This window comes from Equus caballus, chromosome 6 (genome assembly GCF_041296265.1).
Source record: "Equus caballus isolate H_3958 breed thoroughbred chromosome 6, TB-T2T, whole genome shotgun sequence".
NCBI lineage: Eukaryota > Metazoa > Chordata > Mammalia > Perissodactyla > Equidae > Equus > Equus caballus.
In genome coordinates, this window is record NC_091689.1 from 84,964,312 (window position 1) to 84,983,195 (window position 18,884).

At 34.3% G+C, this 18,884-nt stretch overlaps 1 protein-coding gene across 1 annotated transcript; it reads left to right on the plus strand.

Moving 5' to 3' along the window:
* The first annotated feature begins 7,489 nt into the window (after window positions 1-7,489).
* OR9R11 (olfactory receptor family 9 subfamily R member 11) lies at window positions 7,490-8,437 on the plus strand. Its single transcript, NM_001391823.1, has one exon. It carries the CDS (start codon window positions 7,490-7,492, stop codon window positions 8,435-8,437), a length of 948 nt encoding a protein of 315 aa, NP_001378752.1.
* Window positions 8,438-18,884: the final 10,447 nt, after the last annotated feature.

The following is an 18,884-nucleotide window of genomic DNA, read 5'->3' on the forward strand; positions in this document are numbered from 1 at the left end:
TTTCATATGTTTCCTTTTTGTGTGTTGTTTTGAGGAAATAATATCCAAACCTTCGATCCCCAAGCCACCGAGGCAGAGCGTGTGAACTTAAACACCAGGTCACCAGGCCAGCTCCTACGGCTCAACTTTTAAGCTTCAACAAATTATTATGACTCATCTTAATGAAGTGTAGGTTGTTTGAGCCTTGTAAAATTGTACACATATTTCAGTTCTTATACTATAAACAAATGATATGGAATCTAATAGCTTTTTTTTCAGAAAATATTGTTAGCATTTAACCCATGACAAATGAGGTCAATATAATTTTATAGATATTTAAAAATATATGTTCTATATACCCAGATGTAGAAAAATAGCTTAATTCTTAAAAGTCAAGTCACACTTAAGAGAATCATATATTGCTCTATGCTCCCTCATCTTTTCTATTGAACCTTAAAACATACCCAACTTATTTTTTGCTTCCTGCAATAGCAAGTGAATGTCTCCTTAGCAAAGACTCTATCTTATTCTTCTCTGAGTCTTTGCAAAGGTTTAGAGTCTTTTTTTGACTCCCTTCAAACATTTCCTTCCTTTAAACATGTTAAAATTAGTAAGAAAAAGTTTATAAAATATGAGCAAACCTTAAAAAATAAATAGAATGATATGATCCAGCCAAGCATGGACACAATTGCTCAGGATTCCTGGAGGGTTGTGGCTCCTGCAGCAAACCCTGGACGCAGCTGCAGTTTGCTGCCATCTGGTGGCTGTTATCCGCTCTAACTAAATCGAAGGTAAAGACTGGGTACTGTGATAGAATGGAACCTCCAGAACGATGGTTGAAAGGTCAAAGTATTTCCTAGTTACTTGGTTTCCATCCCCGTGATATTGTCCTAAGCAGGGGAGATGAGTTGGAAATCACTAGAAATGTCAAATCCACCCTGCACCTGCCTGTCTCCCGAGATGAAGGTGTCTGGCATTTTTGTTCTTCTCAACAAAAATAAGTCCTGAAGATCTCTTCCTCTGTTTCAGAAAAGGGATGAACAGAAAATGGAAAATATTTGCCCATTATTTTATATCTGAATTTGTCTTATTTGCAAGATATTTACTGAATTTTATTTAGAAGTGTGTATGTTCATCATCAAGACACAGTCTGGTTTGATTTCCTCATACTAATCATGGCACATTTTAGACTCAAGCTTGTCTTAAGATGTTTGAAAGATGGTGAATTTTCCTCCTTTTTCATTCTGAAGAGGAGATTGTATATCACTGAAATTACTCCCTCCTCGAAGGTTTACAAGCACTGATGGGAGATGCCATCTGGACCAGGAGTTTTCATTATGGGAAGAGTTTTGACTTATGATTCACTTGCTTTAGCGGTTACCAAAACGAGTGATAATCAAAATACTTAACAGCTTGTTCAGTGATCACTATAAACAAATGCTTATTTATCAATCAAGAACACAAAGTAGCCCCTTTTATCTTACTAAACTGCTTAACTAGTGATGAAGTTTTTAACACAAATCATTCTAATGGTTTTCAAATCATTTGTTGATTTTTACAAATTGTTGGGGGAAATCTGGTTTGTCATGTTATCACTAAATGCTGTCTGAGCCACAGTTTGACAGCAGGGGACTAGACTAGACCAAGCCATTACAATAGTCGTCCCATTAAACTGAAAGCTGTTAGATGATGTGGTATTTGAAAAAGCAAAATTTTCTTTCAACAAAATTGTTCATAATTTGAATCCTCTGCAGTCTTCTGCTAAACTAACATCAGTTACATTTAAATTTTTATATCTCCTTGTCTTGTTCCTGATATTAGGAGGAAGTCGTTCAGTCTTTCATCTTTAAGGAAAATATTTCCTACAGGTCTTTCATAGATGCCTTTTATCAGGCTGAGGAAAAATGCGGATATTTGTTATCAGGAGTGAATGTTTGGTTTCATCAAGTGCTTTTTCTTCATTTATTGAAGTAATTATATGTATATATATGTTATATATAAAATATATGATATATGTTTAGTTTATTATATTTATATATTTTTAATTTTGTTAATATATTTAATTACATTGATTCATTTATGAATGTTAAACCAGCCTCACTCCTGGGACAGCCTTTACTTGGTCATGGTGTATTATACTTTTGATCCTTTGTGGATTGAATTTACTAAAATTCTATTTAGAAATGTTGCATCTCTGTTCACAACAGATATTGGCCTATGGTTTTCTTTTCTTCTTCTGTTTCTGTGTGATTTAGTGCCAACTTTACCCTGTCTTCATAAAATTAATTAGCAGTATTTTGTTATTTAATATTCCTTGGAAAGACTTTTATTAAGTTTTTATTTAAATGTTTGGTAAAATTCACCAGTGAACAAAACTAGGCCTGGAATTTTCTTTGTGGGATAATTTTAAACTACAGTTTTAATTTTTGAGTTGCTCTCAATGCTATAAACTGGGGCAATCCTTGGGCTTACCGCATTTCTTTCCCATCTTTCAGGAATTACTGTCCTTCATTGCCTACCATCCAATGTCTTGAACAAATAATATTTGTATGTATATGTGTGTCTGTGTCATGTATATTTCAAAGGGAAGAAAGTGAGAGGGATGGGGGAGAGAGAGAGCAAGAGTGACAGAGACAGAGAGATAGAGAGATAGAGAGAAGGAGAGAGAGATGCTCCTTTTTTGTTGCTTTTGTTGATTTGGGAAGGAGAGTGAATCAGTTCATATTGCTTCATCTTGGCCAGATTCGGAAGTCTACCTCCTTTATTTTTCAAGTCAAACTAAACTTCTTTGCCAATATGCCTGAGTAGCGGGAAGGCAGTTATTTTAGCTAGGATTTAAAAAATTTTTTTGAATTCTCTGTTGAGCTAGAGATCTCCATAGGTATGGCCAGTATCATTTGCCCATTGCTTCTCACTGAACATTGCAGAGTTATTGATGGCAACTAAACCTGAATTTCCTACAGATAAAACTGTTCTACTGTTGATGAAGCTGCCTGAAAGTCTGTATGATGATGTTCAGAGAAGAAAGTTATTTATTTCCATTCCTTCTTTTTGAATGATAGTCTCACTCACTGAAAGCCAAAATCTTTTAGAGATATTGCTTTGATTCTTAGGACAGCTTCTCTAAGTTCCCAGCATTTTCTATTCCATCTTTAAAAATCCTCACTTATTCTATGTCAAATCATAAATGATTTGGGTTTTCATCGTTCATAGACCAGGAACAATTTCTTGTATTTTCCCCAGGAATCACTGTAGCAAGAGTCAGTCATGGACCTTTTTTTATATTTGAAAATACAAAGTCTGATCATCTCCATGTTTGAGCCCAGAGGTCTCCGGTCTTTTTACCTAAATGGTGTTGTCAGTCCTCTTTTCTGAGCAGTGAATCTATGTTGATGATCTCTGGTAGACTCCACTCCGCTACTCTTACACTTTTGGGAAGACGGTCGCCTTCATGCCTCAATAACAGCTGCCTTGCTTCAAGGCAACTGAGGCAACTTTTGAACATTTCCATTAGTATAGGAAGGAAATAAAATATAAAACTTACGTCGTCATAAGATATCATGTTACAGGCTTCTAACCAACCTTATAGATGATTGGCCTCTGTTCTGCTTTTTTTTTTGGTGAGGAAGATTGGCCCTAAGCTAACATTTGTGCCAGTCTTCCTCCATTTTGTATGTGGGACACCAGCACAGCATGGCTTAATGAGTCAGTGTGTAGGTCCACGGCCCCATCCAAACTGGCAAATCCCTGGCCACAGAAGTGGAGCATGAACTTAATCACTACGCCAATGGGCCAGCCCCTCTTCTGCTTCTTCTAAAGTTTGTTTTGCTGCAAAATATTGTGCATTTCCCCTTTCACGGGAAGGTTCTTTTGTCATTTTTTTCTCTCCTTTTTGAGTATTCTTAGTGCCTATATCATTGCTACTGTTGATATTTGAGTTGTAGCTTAGTTTTTCATCATATATGTGAGATGTAATAAAAATATTAGCTTACATATATATGCTGTGCTTTGCATATATTAACTTACTTAATCCACAGAGCAATTCCGTGAGAAGATACTATTGTTGTCTCCAGTTTGCAGATGAGGCACATATATGATTGGAAAATGAAAAAAGAAACAAAAAGGATTGTGAAAAGTATATGTAAAACTAAGAAATATAAATGTGTTTGATATACTGTGTTGGGGGAAGATTATAAGTGCTGGTAGAGTTGAGTATATAAACATTCAAAGATTAATAGATTTATGTAAAAAGTCAAAATGAGAATAGCTTGAGACGATGAAGATATGCTATGCAAGAATACTCATGTAACTGCAAGTCAGCACAGTAGGAATGCTACAGAAGTTTAAAGTAGTTCATAGCTATTATAAGCTATTTTACAAAATATGCTGTATTATATACAAGTTTATAAAAGAAATAATAAAATAAATGTCATACTAATTATGCACCAGGTGTTGTGATATTAGTTGACTGAGTGTGCATATTATAAGCTCCTTTGCAAACTTGCAGGGTAAAAAAAGTCACATATGCTCTTTATTTTCATTGTCCAATTATGCTTAGTAAGTGTATCGATTGTCATTTTTAATCCTAATAATTTTAGGTTAGGAATTGTTTTTAGAGTTTGATATAAATTATGAAACCCACTTGCCATATAAATGCACAAAATTTTATTTATAATTATTGGAGTTTCATCAATCTCAGAAGCTTCTTCAAACATTTCAGACCAAGACCTTATCCCATATATAAAATATAATCCCTACTTTTATGTCATTCCTTAAAGGTCTTTTAGAACCCAAGATAAAACTAGATGTATACAGTGGAAATGTAACTACATTAAAGGAATGCCTCAGAAGTGGGATGAGCCGCGTCACATAAGCAGCATGTCGTAAACACCAATAAGTCAGTCTAACTAGTTTTAGTATCCAATGGCATCAGAAAATCAAGAAATGGGTTATATTACTTACATATTTGTGTTGAATAAAGACAGAAATCCCTGGAAGCGATATTTGTAAAACAGTGAAATGAAGGGTTAAGAATATTCTTTTAGAAGAATCTTTATAATTAATAATGACTTTGATGACTTTGAGGGAGACGGTTGCTATTTTCCCAGGAAGCAATAAGAAGACCAAGTTCATTGGTCCTCAAACTTCTTCACATGAACTGACTTCATTAGAGTCAGTTGGGAATCTTAAAACATAAATGAACGCTTCCCCATACTCATCCCACAAATAGATAATTTTCGGTATTTAGATTAATTAAGCACGTGGTGTGATCCAGGAATCAGTATTAAAAAAAAATCTAAACAAAACCCCTCCCAGAGGATTCTGAGGAATGGGGAAGTTTGGCAAAAATGACCTAATTGACCTCTAGGGCCCTTATTACTTCTAAAAAAGACCACTCATTTATATATATTTTTTTCTAATTTATTTGCTCGATTTTAAGAATAACTATATATACGTATATATAATATACTATATATGTCTAGGTCAAAGGACTTAAAACTTATGGCAGATAACATATTGGAGGAGTTTTCAATTCTGTCTTTGAATAATATAAAGAGTAAGATATTTCTTGAGGTTCAAACTGAAGGCCCAGTCTAGATTCTCTTTTGCTTCTAATAAGTAAAAATGAAGTACGTGAGACTTAGAGATAAATAGGGCCACTTACTGAGTGTACTCAGATGGTTGAATAAATTTAACATATGCTTTGAAGCATGTTTGTAATTAAACTTTCCTTAAAGTTTCTGTTAAAGGACAATCAGCTATTAAAATTCTTCAGTGAAGTTGTCTTTTGGAATCTGCTAGCTCTCAAATAAGGTACCTGGTTTTTAAAAATCATTACCTTTTCTGAGGGTAATTTTCTCAATTTAGCAAAATATTATCTTTTTTTCCTGTTCAATCTCTCAAATATCTAGCATTTATTGAGTGCTTTCTATCTATTTCCCAGGTGCTAAATATTTCATTTAGTTTACACGTATAACGTAATTTAATCCTTACAACAGCAATCCTGTGGGGTAGATGTTCTAAGACATATTTTGCTGATGAGAAAACAGTGGCTCATGGATTTGAACAATTTGCTCAAGATTATCAAGCCAGTGAGTGTCAGGACATGGCTTAAAACTTAGATTTATATGAATTAAAATGCCGTGCTTTTAACTAATAAAATGCTTTGATATCAAAAAATAGTAAGAGAAGCTATGATAATCAGTGTCACTTTTTATGACTCTATTATACTTTTAAATTTATGAAAATTTCTAGAGAAAAATGTGACTTCAAATATGATTTTAAGTTCCTTCAACAGAAGGATTATTTTTTTGTTCAGAAATTAAATATAGTAATGGAACCACAGAATTATAACATTTTTTTCCACTTGGGTTTACTTTTTCAGATATCTTAAAATTATTAATATTTTATCTGCGTGCCTCTTTAGTGTTTGATCTTAAGATTGATAGTTATTAAAAAAAGCAAGGAGTATAACCTATGTAATACAGATCTTTTTTGCCCTGTTTGTTTGTGCTAATGCCTTCAGTTTAATTAACAACATATACAAGGAAAAAAACCACTTCTGGTTGGGGAAGTTAGTCTTGCGCTTCCACCATAATGCTTCTATATAAACGGAATAATTTGTGTATCTAAAATGTCAATGCTTGACAGTAATAGGAAAAATGCGTGCTGGAGTTGGGCTGCCAACGAGGGAGCAGAGCCACTAGCAATCAGAGATTTGCTATTCTGGTGTAGGAGGTGGAGGCTAGTGTGTGGCTAGTGTAGGAGGTAAGAGTCTGATTTATCATTTCAGATGACTTTCTTTAAGACTGAGGCTTCATTCTACCTCGTGAAACAGTAATCCTGCGTTTCCTAATGTGTTTTAAATAGGAGAATGTTTTAAGACAGCCAAATTAACTGCATCTTCTGGTGGGAACAGGAATCATTTTATATTTTCACCCAATTTTCTGTTCCTAAAGCAAAAATAATTTTTTAGATGCTTGTTTGCTTGTTTAAATTGGTTAACATTTACTGTGCTTTTAGGATGTTCTATTAACTGTAAATATTGCTTTTCATATTCAGTTTCATGTTATCCTCACAACAATCGTATAAAGTGGGTATTATTAGTCTATCAATCTTCCATTTGACAGAAGAGAACTTCAAGACATTGAAAGTGAAGGTAGTTATCCTAGATTCTTTTAGACTGAAAGAGGTAAAATTTGGACTCAGCAAATCTGATTCCAAAGCTCTAAACACGTGGCATAAAATGACTAATGACCTCACCATCCCAGACATCCTTTTCCCATCCACATTTCATTATCATAGTGACATTAAATATATTAACAACATTATATGTAATATGTTTGAGTACTTCCAAATGTAAAGTTATTCTGTCAGACGTGTTGCCAAGAAAACCTCATCTTCTGTTTAGCACTTTTTTCTCTTACTGGGAACTTCAGGAACCAAAAGTTGGCAAGGCTTTCCACAGGCTTCTTGATCATCCGCTTATCTTCTCAGATAGGTCTCAGCTATGAAGAGTGAGCTGAATCAGAATTGCTCAGAGGTGACTGAGTTTATTCTGCTGGGGTTCAGAACATCTCCAGAAGTACAGATTCTCTTATTCTTACTCTTCTTGCTTATCTACATGGTGATTGTGGTGGGAAATATCAGCATGTTAGTTGTCATTAAAATAGACTCCAGACTTCATACACCTATGTATTTCTTTCTCAGAAATTTGTCCTATTTAGATCTGTGCTACTCCACCGTCATTGCTCCCAAAACTCTGGCTACTTTCTTGTCTGAGGACAAGAAAATTTCTTACAATGGCTGTGCAGCACAGTTCTTTTTCTTTGCTCTCTGTGTTGGAACTGAAGGCTTTCTTCTGGCTGTGATGGCATATGATCGCTTCTCAGCCATTTGCTCGCCTTTCCTCTATGCTGTACATATGTCTCAGCAGGCTTGTGTTCGTTTGGTGATTGGATCCTATATGTGTGGATGTGTCAACTCTATGATACAAACAAGTTTCACCTTCAGTTTGCGTTTCTGTGGAGAAAATAGATTGGACCACTTTTTCTGTGATGTCCCAGCCCTGATCAAGATCTCATGTGCTGACACCTTTGTGAATGAGATTGTATTGTTTATTCTCTCTGCTCTCATCATTGTCACCACTACAACGGTCATTCTGATTTCTTATGCTTGTATCATCTCCACTGTCCTGAAGATCCCCTCCACCCATGGCAGGAGTAAGACCTTCTCCACTTGCAGCTCTCACATCACGGTGGTGAGTTTATTCTACGGAACTGTGTTCTTCATGTATGCCCAACCTGGGGCCATCTCCTCACCAGAGAAAAGCAAGATTATAGCTGTGTTCTATACTCTTATCATTCCTATGTTGAATCCTCTGATTTATACTCTAAGGAATAGGGAGGTGAAAAATGCTGTGAAAAAAATATTGTTGAGGATAACATCTTTTCATTGACCTCCAGCCATCCATAAAACTGCAGAATAGACTAAAAGCAATATTTTCAATAATTTGTTATGGAATAGTTTCAACTAAAGGCATGTAAAAGTTTTGCAGATTAACGTTTCTTTTCCTCTTTTTAGCATCAATAGATTATTTTAACATAAATCTTAAGGTCAATATAGATTTTTCATATTCCTTCATAATCATTTTATGGTATGATATCTATTTGTTACAATGGCTTGTTCATGTTTTGTTTTGCTTAGGTGTACTCAAAATCGCAAGTCATAAATAATAGTACTACTGACAATGCACATTTTAAATTTATTAGTATAATATATCTGCAAATATATAAAAATATATTAGAATATCTATATATTCATCTGTATATCTGAGAGAGGGAGAAAGAGAGACACTATCGAATGTTCTATGTTCTTTGTTTTCTCTAAATCATATTCAAGTTTACCACTGTCCAATCTTTGCAAATGAGAATCGGAAGTGCTATAGTAATGTAAATTATTGGTTTTGTCCAAATAATTATACAAAGGAGTGGTGCAAAATATTATACCAATAATAGCCTTAAATCATCCAAATATTAATGATTCCATCAAGAAGCAAATAATAAAAAAATAAAAAAGTAAATGTGACATAATTGCCGTAAATTTGTCTTGTCATGGGGGTCTTAATAATAAATGTTTGATAAAATCTCCAGTATTACTTATGCCTATTTGTCTCATTATGTTATATGTATGTTCTTGGGTCATTTTCACAACTTATATATTGATTGAAAATCCTCATTTTGCTCTAGATTTGAAAAAGTGTTGCCATGGAATGACAAAAAATATGTCATAATAATTTAATTCTTTCAATGTCTATGGTTATCTACACTTTCTATTTTTAATCCTTAGAATTTTTCCTACTTTTCTTTCTTAATTAAATTTGCCAAGGGTTTGACTTCATGCCATTAGAATTTTAAGTTCCTTATCTTTATTTTCAAATAGTATATGATGTGTATATGTATATCTGTTACATAAGTTACTGTTCTAGTTTTGTTTTGCTTAGATGTGCTCAAAATTACAATGCATAAATATACCACTACTAAATTAATACGTAAATACACACATAATATTCATTAATACAATATTTGAATATACATTTACATATCTACATAATTATTTTAATTTATTTTCCTAAGATCTTCTGGTTTTGTTAAACTTTTCTTTCTGAATTCATGTCTTGCTTACTTGGTTCATTTATTTTCTGTTTTTACTTTAATGAATTATATTTAAAACTTTTGCACAGTTTTCAATGTAATTTGCTTTTGCTTCCATTATTATATAATTTTTCTTTTCACTTTTAATGGTCTCTTCATCTAAGGATTATTTAGGTAACTTGCTTTATTTCAATATAGTAGATTTATTTAGACAATATCTTTTTATTGATGATTTCTAGTTTTACTATCTTAAGTTCAGAGAATTTAAACTCAAAAAACTTTTTTCAAGGAATTTATGTAGTGACAACGTTTACTTAATGAGCTATTATTTTTTTGGTAAAAATTCCACAGTTTAAGCAAAACATGTCTATTCTCTTACGTATTATCAAACTGAATCCTACAATATATTAAACATAATACGAGGTGATCACTATGGCTAAGTTGTGGTTATACCATGGAGGCATCAATGATTTAACATTAGACAATGCAGAATCACATTTACCATGTTAACTGATTAAAATATTTTAAAAATACTATCTGAAAAGATGTAGAAAGAATATTTGATGTTATAACATGATTTTATGATTTAAAAAACTTAGTAAAATTAGAAAAATAACTAAACTTCATTAGCTTGTTAAATTATATCTGTACAAACTGAATGAAGACACAGTCTAAATGGGAAAATCTTAGAAGCATTTTCTTTAAAGTTAGGAAACAGACAAAGTGCCCATTATCTTCAAATGCAGTTCAACATTCTATTAGAAGTCTAGCAAGTGCAAAAGGGTAATAAATAGAAATTTAAAATATAATGGGAGAAATGTAGGAGTAAACTGTCATTTACATGATCATTTACAAAATATGAAAGAAGAGTTTATGAAGATGTCTGGATTAGCATAAAAAATCAGTTGCATGTCCATACAACAGCAGTAAACTATAATATTTAATTTAAAAGACTATGCCATATATCGGAGATTATTGAAGATTTAGGAATACTGTAGCAAAAGATGTGTTAGACCTCAGCGAGGAAAATTATAAAATCCCTTACATCATGCAGTAGAAAAATACTGTTCAAAATTACAATGAGGAAGAGAGGAGTGACGTCAGCAAGATGACAGAATAAGACGTCCCCCTCTTATATTCCCTCTGAACAACAATTTGACGTCAGTCCATGGACAGCGTGCTTTTGTGGGAGCTTGGGGATCCAAGTAGGAGACTGTGAAACCCTGATGCAGTACAACATGGAGGAGAGCCATTTTTAGATTGCAGACCCACACTCAGCTGGCTAACTCACTGATGTAGTGTCAGCTACATTCCCAGAAACAACTCTATACCTCTGAGGACTTGAATAACCCCCTATTTGGCTTGATCCTGTCACCAGTACCACATGCTCAGGGACACATGAGAAATCACATCCAGCCGTGTGTCAGGTAATAGGCATAGAGAACTCAGTCTCAGCTGTGGACTCTGATGTAGCCCATTAACTGGCATCAGCTCCTCCTGGCTGCTACAGTCTAGGAGCCCCTGGAATTAAGCCCACCAAACTCAGGCAGACTGTAGATTCTGAAATCGCCCTGTAACTGGACTCCAGCCCATCCCAGCAGCAGTCCACAAGCAGTCCTGATGGCCCAGAGACTAGGTAGAAGACACTCCCATATGCATCTCCAGAGATCTTGAAAGGGTCCTGTATTTGCATTCAGGCCCCTCACAGCCACAGTCTGCCAGCTGTCCCACAGGTCCAAGGGCCCAGTGGGAGACACTCCTGTCCATGCACCCGGTATTAGGCTGCTGACTGAGAATCCAACTATGGACCCTGAAGTGCATCCTTGTCCCAGTGCCACCCTATTGAACAAGCTACTGGAGTAGGATTACTATTAATTTCTTTCTGTACACTTGAAAAACAAACTTGTTAAAATTATAATGTAGTATCATTCTGTATGTGCTTAATGACTTTCCTCAGAATCCTACCTAATATATTATCAATACTTTTGCTTCTTTCTCTTTGCTTGCATTTTGTTTCTCTTTAACCTGTGCAACCCTATTTATTTTCATCATTTATTCAGTTCTCTAATTATCTTTCTTCTCACCAGGTTTGTTTCTTATATTTGCTTATATTGGTCAGTTTCTTGCCGGAGGGTTTTTTCTCACCATATAGATTTTTTTCTTGGTAGATTTTTCTTCACTTAGTAATCCATTCACATTTAGAAATAAAACCAGAAAATGCTGATTTAATTTGCATTTCCTGATGACTATTGATGTTGAACATATGTGTTTATTGGAAATTTGTATATCTACTTTGATGTAGTGTATGTTTAAAAAATTTGTCCGATTTTGCTGGACACTTCACTTTATATTTATTGAGATTTTAAAATTCTGGATGATGTTCTTAACAAGATGTATAATTTCAAATATTTTATACAAACATGTTGTTTGCCTTTTGACTATTTTAACATTATGTTTCCAAAATTAGACATTTCTTAATTTTAAAAAAGTCCAATTTAACATTTTCTTTCATCAATTGTTCTAAGATGTCTTATCTAGGAAATCTTTGCTTAGCTCAACGTCACAAACATTTTCTCCTAGATTTCCTAGTTCTGTTATTTCAGGTTTTGCATTTGTTTCTATGATGTATTTTGAGTTAATTTTTGTATGTGGTAAGAGGGATGAATAAATCTCGTTTTTAGCATATGAATATCCAATTTTTCCAGCATTCTTTGATGGAAATTATCTTTTTTTCCACTGAATTGCTTTTGTGTCCTTGCTGAAAAGCAACTGACCATAAAGGTGTTGATCTCTTTATGAACTCTCTCTTCCTTCGGTCCATTTTGATATCTTGATCTGTAGCTTTTTAGCTGTAGCTTTTTAATAAGTCTTTGTTTTTTCTATGTTTTTTAATTTTTTTTGAGGAAGATTAGCCCTGAGCTAACTACTGCCAGTCCTCCTCTTTTCGCTGAGGAAGCCTGGCCCTGAGCTAACATCGTGCTCATCTTCCTCTACTTTGTATGTGGGACGCCTACCACAGCACGGCGTGCCAAGCAGTGCCATCCCCGCACCCGGGATAGGAACCAGCGAAACCCGGGCTGCCGAGAAGCGGAACGTGCAAACTTAACCCCTGCGCCACCGGGCAGGCCCTAATAAGTCTTTGAAATAGGACTTAGAATATTAAAATTATTGAGGCCTCCAACTATGTTCTTCTTTTTCAGTTATTTTGACTGTCCTGGTTCCTTTGCATTTCTGTGTAAAATATTAGGGTAAACTTGCCAATTTCCACAAAAAAAAGCTTGTTGAGATTTTCATTCGAATTTAAATTGAATCTACGGATCAACTTAGGTATAACTAATCTCTTGGCAATGAGTATTCCAATTAATGAATATGGCATATCTCTTTATTTAGTCTTCTGTAATTTCTTTCAGTGACGTTTCTAGTTTTTAGTGTATCCGGGTTACACATTTGTCACACATATCACTAAATATTTAATATGCTTTATGCTATCAAGAATGGTGTATTTTTAGTAGAACACAGTTCTACTCAAACTCCTCCAGAAAACTGAAGCAGAAGTAATATATCCCAACTCATTATGAGGCCAACATACTTCGATAGGATATCCATCTTTCATGAACATAGATACAAAAATTCTTAATAAGATTTTAGAAAATCAAATCCACAGTATATAAAAACGATACTGCATCGTGACCAGTGAAGTTTATCCAAGGAAAGCAAGATTGGTTTAACATTTATAAATTCTGGTAGCTTTTTTTTAGATTCTATGGAATTTAAAGCACAGATAATCATGTCAGTTGCTAATAAATGCAGTTTCACTACTTTTTCGTTTTCGGTGCCTTTAAGATCTTTTTCTTACTTTATTGCACTTTCTTGAACCCCCAATTCAATGGCAAATACAGGTAGTAAGCCAGACATTCTTGCTTTTTTCTTGGTGTTAGTAGGAAATTACTCTGTCTTTAACTATTATATATGTTAATTGCTGTTTTATTATAGATGTTTTTGGTCAGGTTGTGGAACTTCCTTTATGTTTATAGTTCTCTCATAGTTTCTATAAGAAATGGAGGTTGCACTTTTTCTTATCAATTAACAATACCAATTAATATTATCATTTTTTTTCATTTTTATTCTCTTAATATGCTGAATAACATTCACTGATTTTTCTCATGAGGTTGTACGGTTATGATCTTGACAGAAAGATATAAGTAGAAGTGTCATATAAAAATTGGAAAGCATCCTTAAAGAAATTTGTTCATCTTTCTTCTTCCTCCCTAATTCATAATGGCTAGCATGAAGTTTTTGCTTTTTAATTTTTCTCTTTTAGACTGGAGCTCTAGCAGTCATTTAGAATCATAGGGTTTGTATCAAAACCAAGTGGATTAAAACAGCAAACACTTATACATTTATCATTCAATGATTTTGTAGTCACATGGTGTTTAATGGCCTCAGTTACACATCTGCCTGTTTGCTGATGGTCGCCAAATGGTTATCTAGAATATTAACCCAGTCTCCTTAAAATGATGATGAGGAAAATATAACAAGACTTTGCAAAACCTTTTAAAGGTTAAAAATTCCCACATCAAAGCCACTACATTATGTAAGTCAGTGTGATTCATGAGGCCACCCTAGAATCAAAACAGGGAGAAGTGAACTTCACCCCTCTGTAAGAAGGACCTGGAAAATACCAGAGTGACATTTGTAATTAACTACAAAGTGGCATCCCTCTGTTGAAGGGTGTAGAGTAACAAGTTGGAAAGAGCAGGTGTCCCTGAAGAAGTGAAACTACACACAATCCCTGCGTAAGCCCTGTCTCTCTCAGGACTTCAAGTTTTTGAAACAGAAATAAATTCACAACTTATTTAGGCCACATTTATTTTGGATTTATGAACTGATAACTTTCAAGAACATGCTCACACATATGCAATTTCAGCCTGAATCTTTCCTGAGAGGAGAAACACTACTTCCACCCATCCTAGGTTTTCAGCTAGGACTCAAAAAAAGATAACAATAAGAGAAAAAAGGTTTGTTAGTGCATGCAGCGTAAATCACATGGGAGAAAGCTAACCCAAAGTAACTCAAAATGGTGACTTAAAATCCAGCTTATATAGTATCTTTTCAAACAATAAATTTGTAGAGAAATTACAGGACAAAGGAAAGCAGTTTTTGGCTTCTACAGGTGGTAAAACTGTGGGAAAGTAAATATATGGGAAGAAACTAATGGAGTAAGATTTGTTCTCAGATTCCTCTGGTGCTGCCTCTGGGCTGATATCTGTCTCCAGTAACAGAAGAGTTTATTTCCTTCTTTTAGACAGAAAAGGGGGAGCTTTTTCTGGATTTGCTGTCTTTTAATTGCTTTCAGCTCAAAATAATTTTTGTGTCAAGGAGGCATATTTTGGGGAGACATATTCTGATTCCCTTCACTTTCCCCAAATCATGATGCTGGGTGATTGCTTCTCCCACACCAAAGAAGATTTGAGGTTTATTTCCCAGGAAGTGTAAACCAAAGGATTTCTAGATGCAGAGACAATGAAGAAGATGAGCGGGCTCCATACGAAAAACCAAGCAATTAAAAACCATTGTCGATGCAAATAATCAATAACCAATCTATAAATCAAAATTGGGGTGAGTTTATTATGAACCAAATGTGAGGACCATATAGCTTGGGAGAGTCCCTCCACAAAGGAACGGAGCACTCCAAAGAAGTAGGGGTGTACGGAGTAGTTATATACCATCACAGAGCATATATCACACGTGATTGACATGTCCATTTTACAATAGTCACAAGATTGCACTGTTGGTACAGTGATTGATGGACACAGCAGGTAATAGGTCTGCTGTCTTGGTGGGCATGGCAGGAAGCAGGTTTGTTGTCTCCAGCTGTGTGGTCACAGGTGAGCTGGGTGGTCACAGGTGAGCACAGCAATCAATTCCTAGTCTAGGGAGAGATGCTTATCCTTAAGGAAATGCTAATATGCGGGAAGTTGCACCTTTATCTTAAGGAAGTTTGTTCTTGCCTTTGGGACATAGCAAATGCTTAAAGCAGATATACAATGTATGTTCAAGGGCCACGTCAGGCCTTTTTGGAAAAAAAGTAAGGTTAGGCCAAATCAGCTTTACACCAAATGGCTTCCTGTATACTCCAATATATCCTATTGCTGGTCATTTTTATTACCAGATTCTAAACAAATGTAAGATGCTCTAGGAGGCCTCCCTCACTTGTATATCAGGAAACAGATCAGATTACTATCACTCAGGGACTCATATTTCCAAAAGGAGTGACTCAAATATACTGAAATTGAGAATTTACCAGTATGATCTAGCTAGATCACAGTAAATTCTCAAAGCAATAAAAAAATCACATTGTGTGACGAGTGGAAATGTGCATTTTAGTCATTCTGTCTTAATCAAGAGCTTTCAATAAGCAACGTAACAGATACACGTGGAAAGAATCAAAAGTGAAAAATAGAGACAGAAACAAACTAAAAGCATTAAATAAAAATATGTAGAGGAAATATACAATGTAGCAGTATCTTTTGCTACTGATGAACTCTGCCATTGTAACAAGAAAACAGCCGTAGACAGACAAAAATGAATGCATATGGTAGAGTTCCCACAACCCTTAATTTATTGACACTGAACTTCGAAGTGCATATAATTTTCATGTGTCATAAAATATTTTTATTTTGGGGGCTGGCCCCGTGGTGCAGCAGTTAAGTTCACACGTTCTGCTTCTTGGCGGCCCGAGGTTCATTGGTTCGGATCCCGGATGTGGACATGGCACCACTTGGCAAAAGCCATGCTGTGGTAGGCGTCCCATGTATAAAGTAGAGGAAGATGGTTACGGATGTTAGCTCAGGGCCAGTCTTCCTCAGCTAAAAGAGGAGGATTGGCAGTAGTCAGCTCAGGGCTAATCTTCCTAAAAAAAAAAATTATTTTGATTTTTTTCCCAACCATTTAAAGTTGTACATTTAAAAGTGTAAAAAGTATTTTTAACATGTGGGCATGGATAAACTTGTGGCTTGCTAGATTTGGCCCATGGGCTGTAGTTTATTGACTGTTAATTTAAATAGTCAGTTATCTTTTAGAGAAATTTAAAATGAGAAAATAAGACTCTATTTTACCTTCATTTATTCTACTTCGAAACTTTTCATTTCTCTCTGTAGATTCAAGTTTCTGACCTGTATCGTATTAATTCTGTCTGAAATACTTTCTTAAACTTTTCTTGTAGGGGAAAATGAATTCTTTCAGTTTTTGTCTTAGACGATCTTCGTCCTTTGTATTTGAAGAGTTATTTTCACTGGGTATAGAATTCTGAGTCTGCTGGGGTTTTTTTCTTTCCTCTGTTTTAAGATGTGAATTACTCTATTGCTCCCTTGTTTGCATTGTTTCTGATGAGAAGTCTTCTCTAATTCCTATTCTTCCTATCTTTATTTATTTGTATGTAATGCAAATGTTCCCCCCACTTCTCTAACTGCCTTCACAATTTTCTCTTTGTCTTTGGTTTTGTGTAGCTTGTATATAATTTGCCTCTGGGTGGTATTTTTTGGTATTTATCCTCGGTGGTGGTCTCTGAACTTTGCAGATCTGTTGTTTAGTGTTTGTCACTTACTGTGGAAGTTTTTTAGTCATTATGTCTTCAAACTTTTTGATGCCTCATTGTTTCTTTCCTCTCCTTCTGTGATTCCAATTACACATATGATGCACTGTTGATATTGTCCCACAGTTATTTGGATGTTCTGTTCTTTCTTTTTAAAATGTTTTATCTCTTTGCATTTCATTTTGGATAATTTATATTGGCTTGTCTTCATGTTCATTAATTCTAATAATATTGGGAGGCTATGTAAATTATACTGGTGAGAACATCAAAGGCATTTTTCATCTAAGTTACAGTGTTGTTAATTTCTAGCATTTCCATTATTTTTTACAGGTCCCATCTTTCTGCTGAAATTAAATTTATGATCTTCACTGTTGTCTATTATTTCTATTACAGACATTGGCATATTAATCTTACTTATTTTAAGTTTTCTGCCAGAAAGTTGAAAAAATAGTAAAAAACAATTCCCTTAAAAGGCCTTGCTTTCCATAATGTTAATGTCTTACATAACCATGGAGCTATTATCAAGAACAGAATATTAAACAGTATCTTAACTATACTTTATGGCTAAAGACAAAAGAATCATACCTAATTGCTGTAATCTAGTAGGTAAAACTGTTTATCTCAACTTCTTTTTTAATTGAAAATATTTGATTCCTATTCTTTTTACTATTGTGGAGATCTAAATACATTTAATAGTTTTTGACTGATGGTTTACTTGGTAATAGATTATAAAGTTTACAAATATGATGGAACTGTAAATGAACTCTACTAGCTGTTGACTATTTATTTTCAGAGATTGTTATATGTATGCTATGTATTTCTAATTGTGATGAATGTAACTTGATCGCCTAATTTGTGATCATTTTTTGTAATTATTCCTTCATTCTTTCATTTTGGGGATAAACACATTAGATGTGTGCATATTTACATGTGTTCCTGCATGTGTCTGGTTAATTTCACTTCTTTACAATTTTTCTGATTTCCTGTCTGCTTTATTTCTCAATATTTTAGTGAGACATGATGATCTCCTACAATGGCGGTGGACTTGGTAATTTGTTTCTGTAATATGCTTCCTAGGTATTGAAGTTTTTATTAATTAAATACAATGGTCTTATTTTGCCCTGAATTTAATTTTTTTCAATATGAGTATTTATATTTTAATAATGTTTTTATTAAGTTGTTTTTATTTATGCATTTTAACTAAGTCAGAAGTTGACCAAATGTTTTATACAGCTACTAGAAAGGTAAGAGAATTTCAGTAGCTCCTCATCTTTGCCAATACTTGTCTGTCTTCTTAACATTAGTCTGGTCTGTGTAAAGTGATTTTAATTTTAATTTCCAAACTAATAATGTCAAGTAGTACAATTCCATAGTCTCACTGGCCATTAGTCTTCAAATAAATTTATGTTCTTTTGTCTGTTTTTATGGTGATGTATTTATCTTTTAATTATTGACTTGTAGGCATTCAGGATAAAAGCCTTTTGTCAAGATACATGAATCATGGATATTTTCTCTTAGCCCACATTTTACCTTTAAGTATGAAATGCTACATCTTCTGAAGAACATGCATTTTAAATTTAGATCAAGTCAAATTTATCATTTTTTCTTCTATGTTTAGTATTTTTTGTTTTCTTTCTTAGGGATGCTTGCTTACCTCA

Coding starts and splice junctions, on each gene's coding strand:
- OR9R11 (NM_001391823.1), top strand. CDS start 7,490: ATGAAGAGTGAGCTGAATCAGAATTGCTCAGAGGTGACTGAGTTTATT.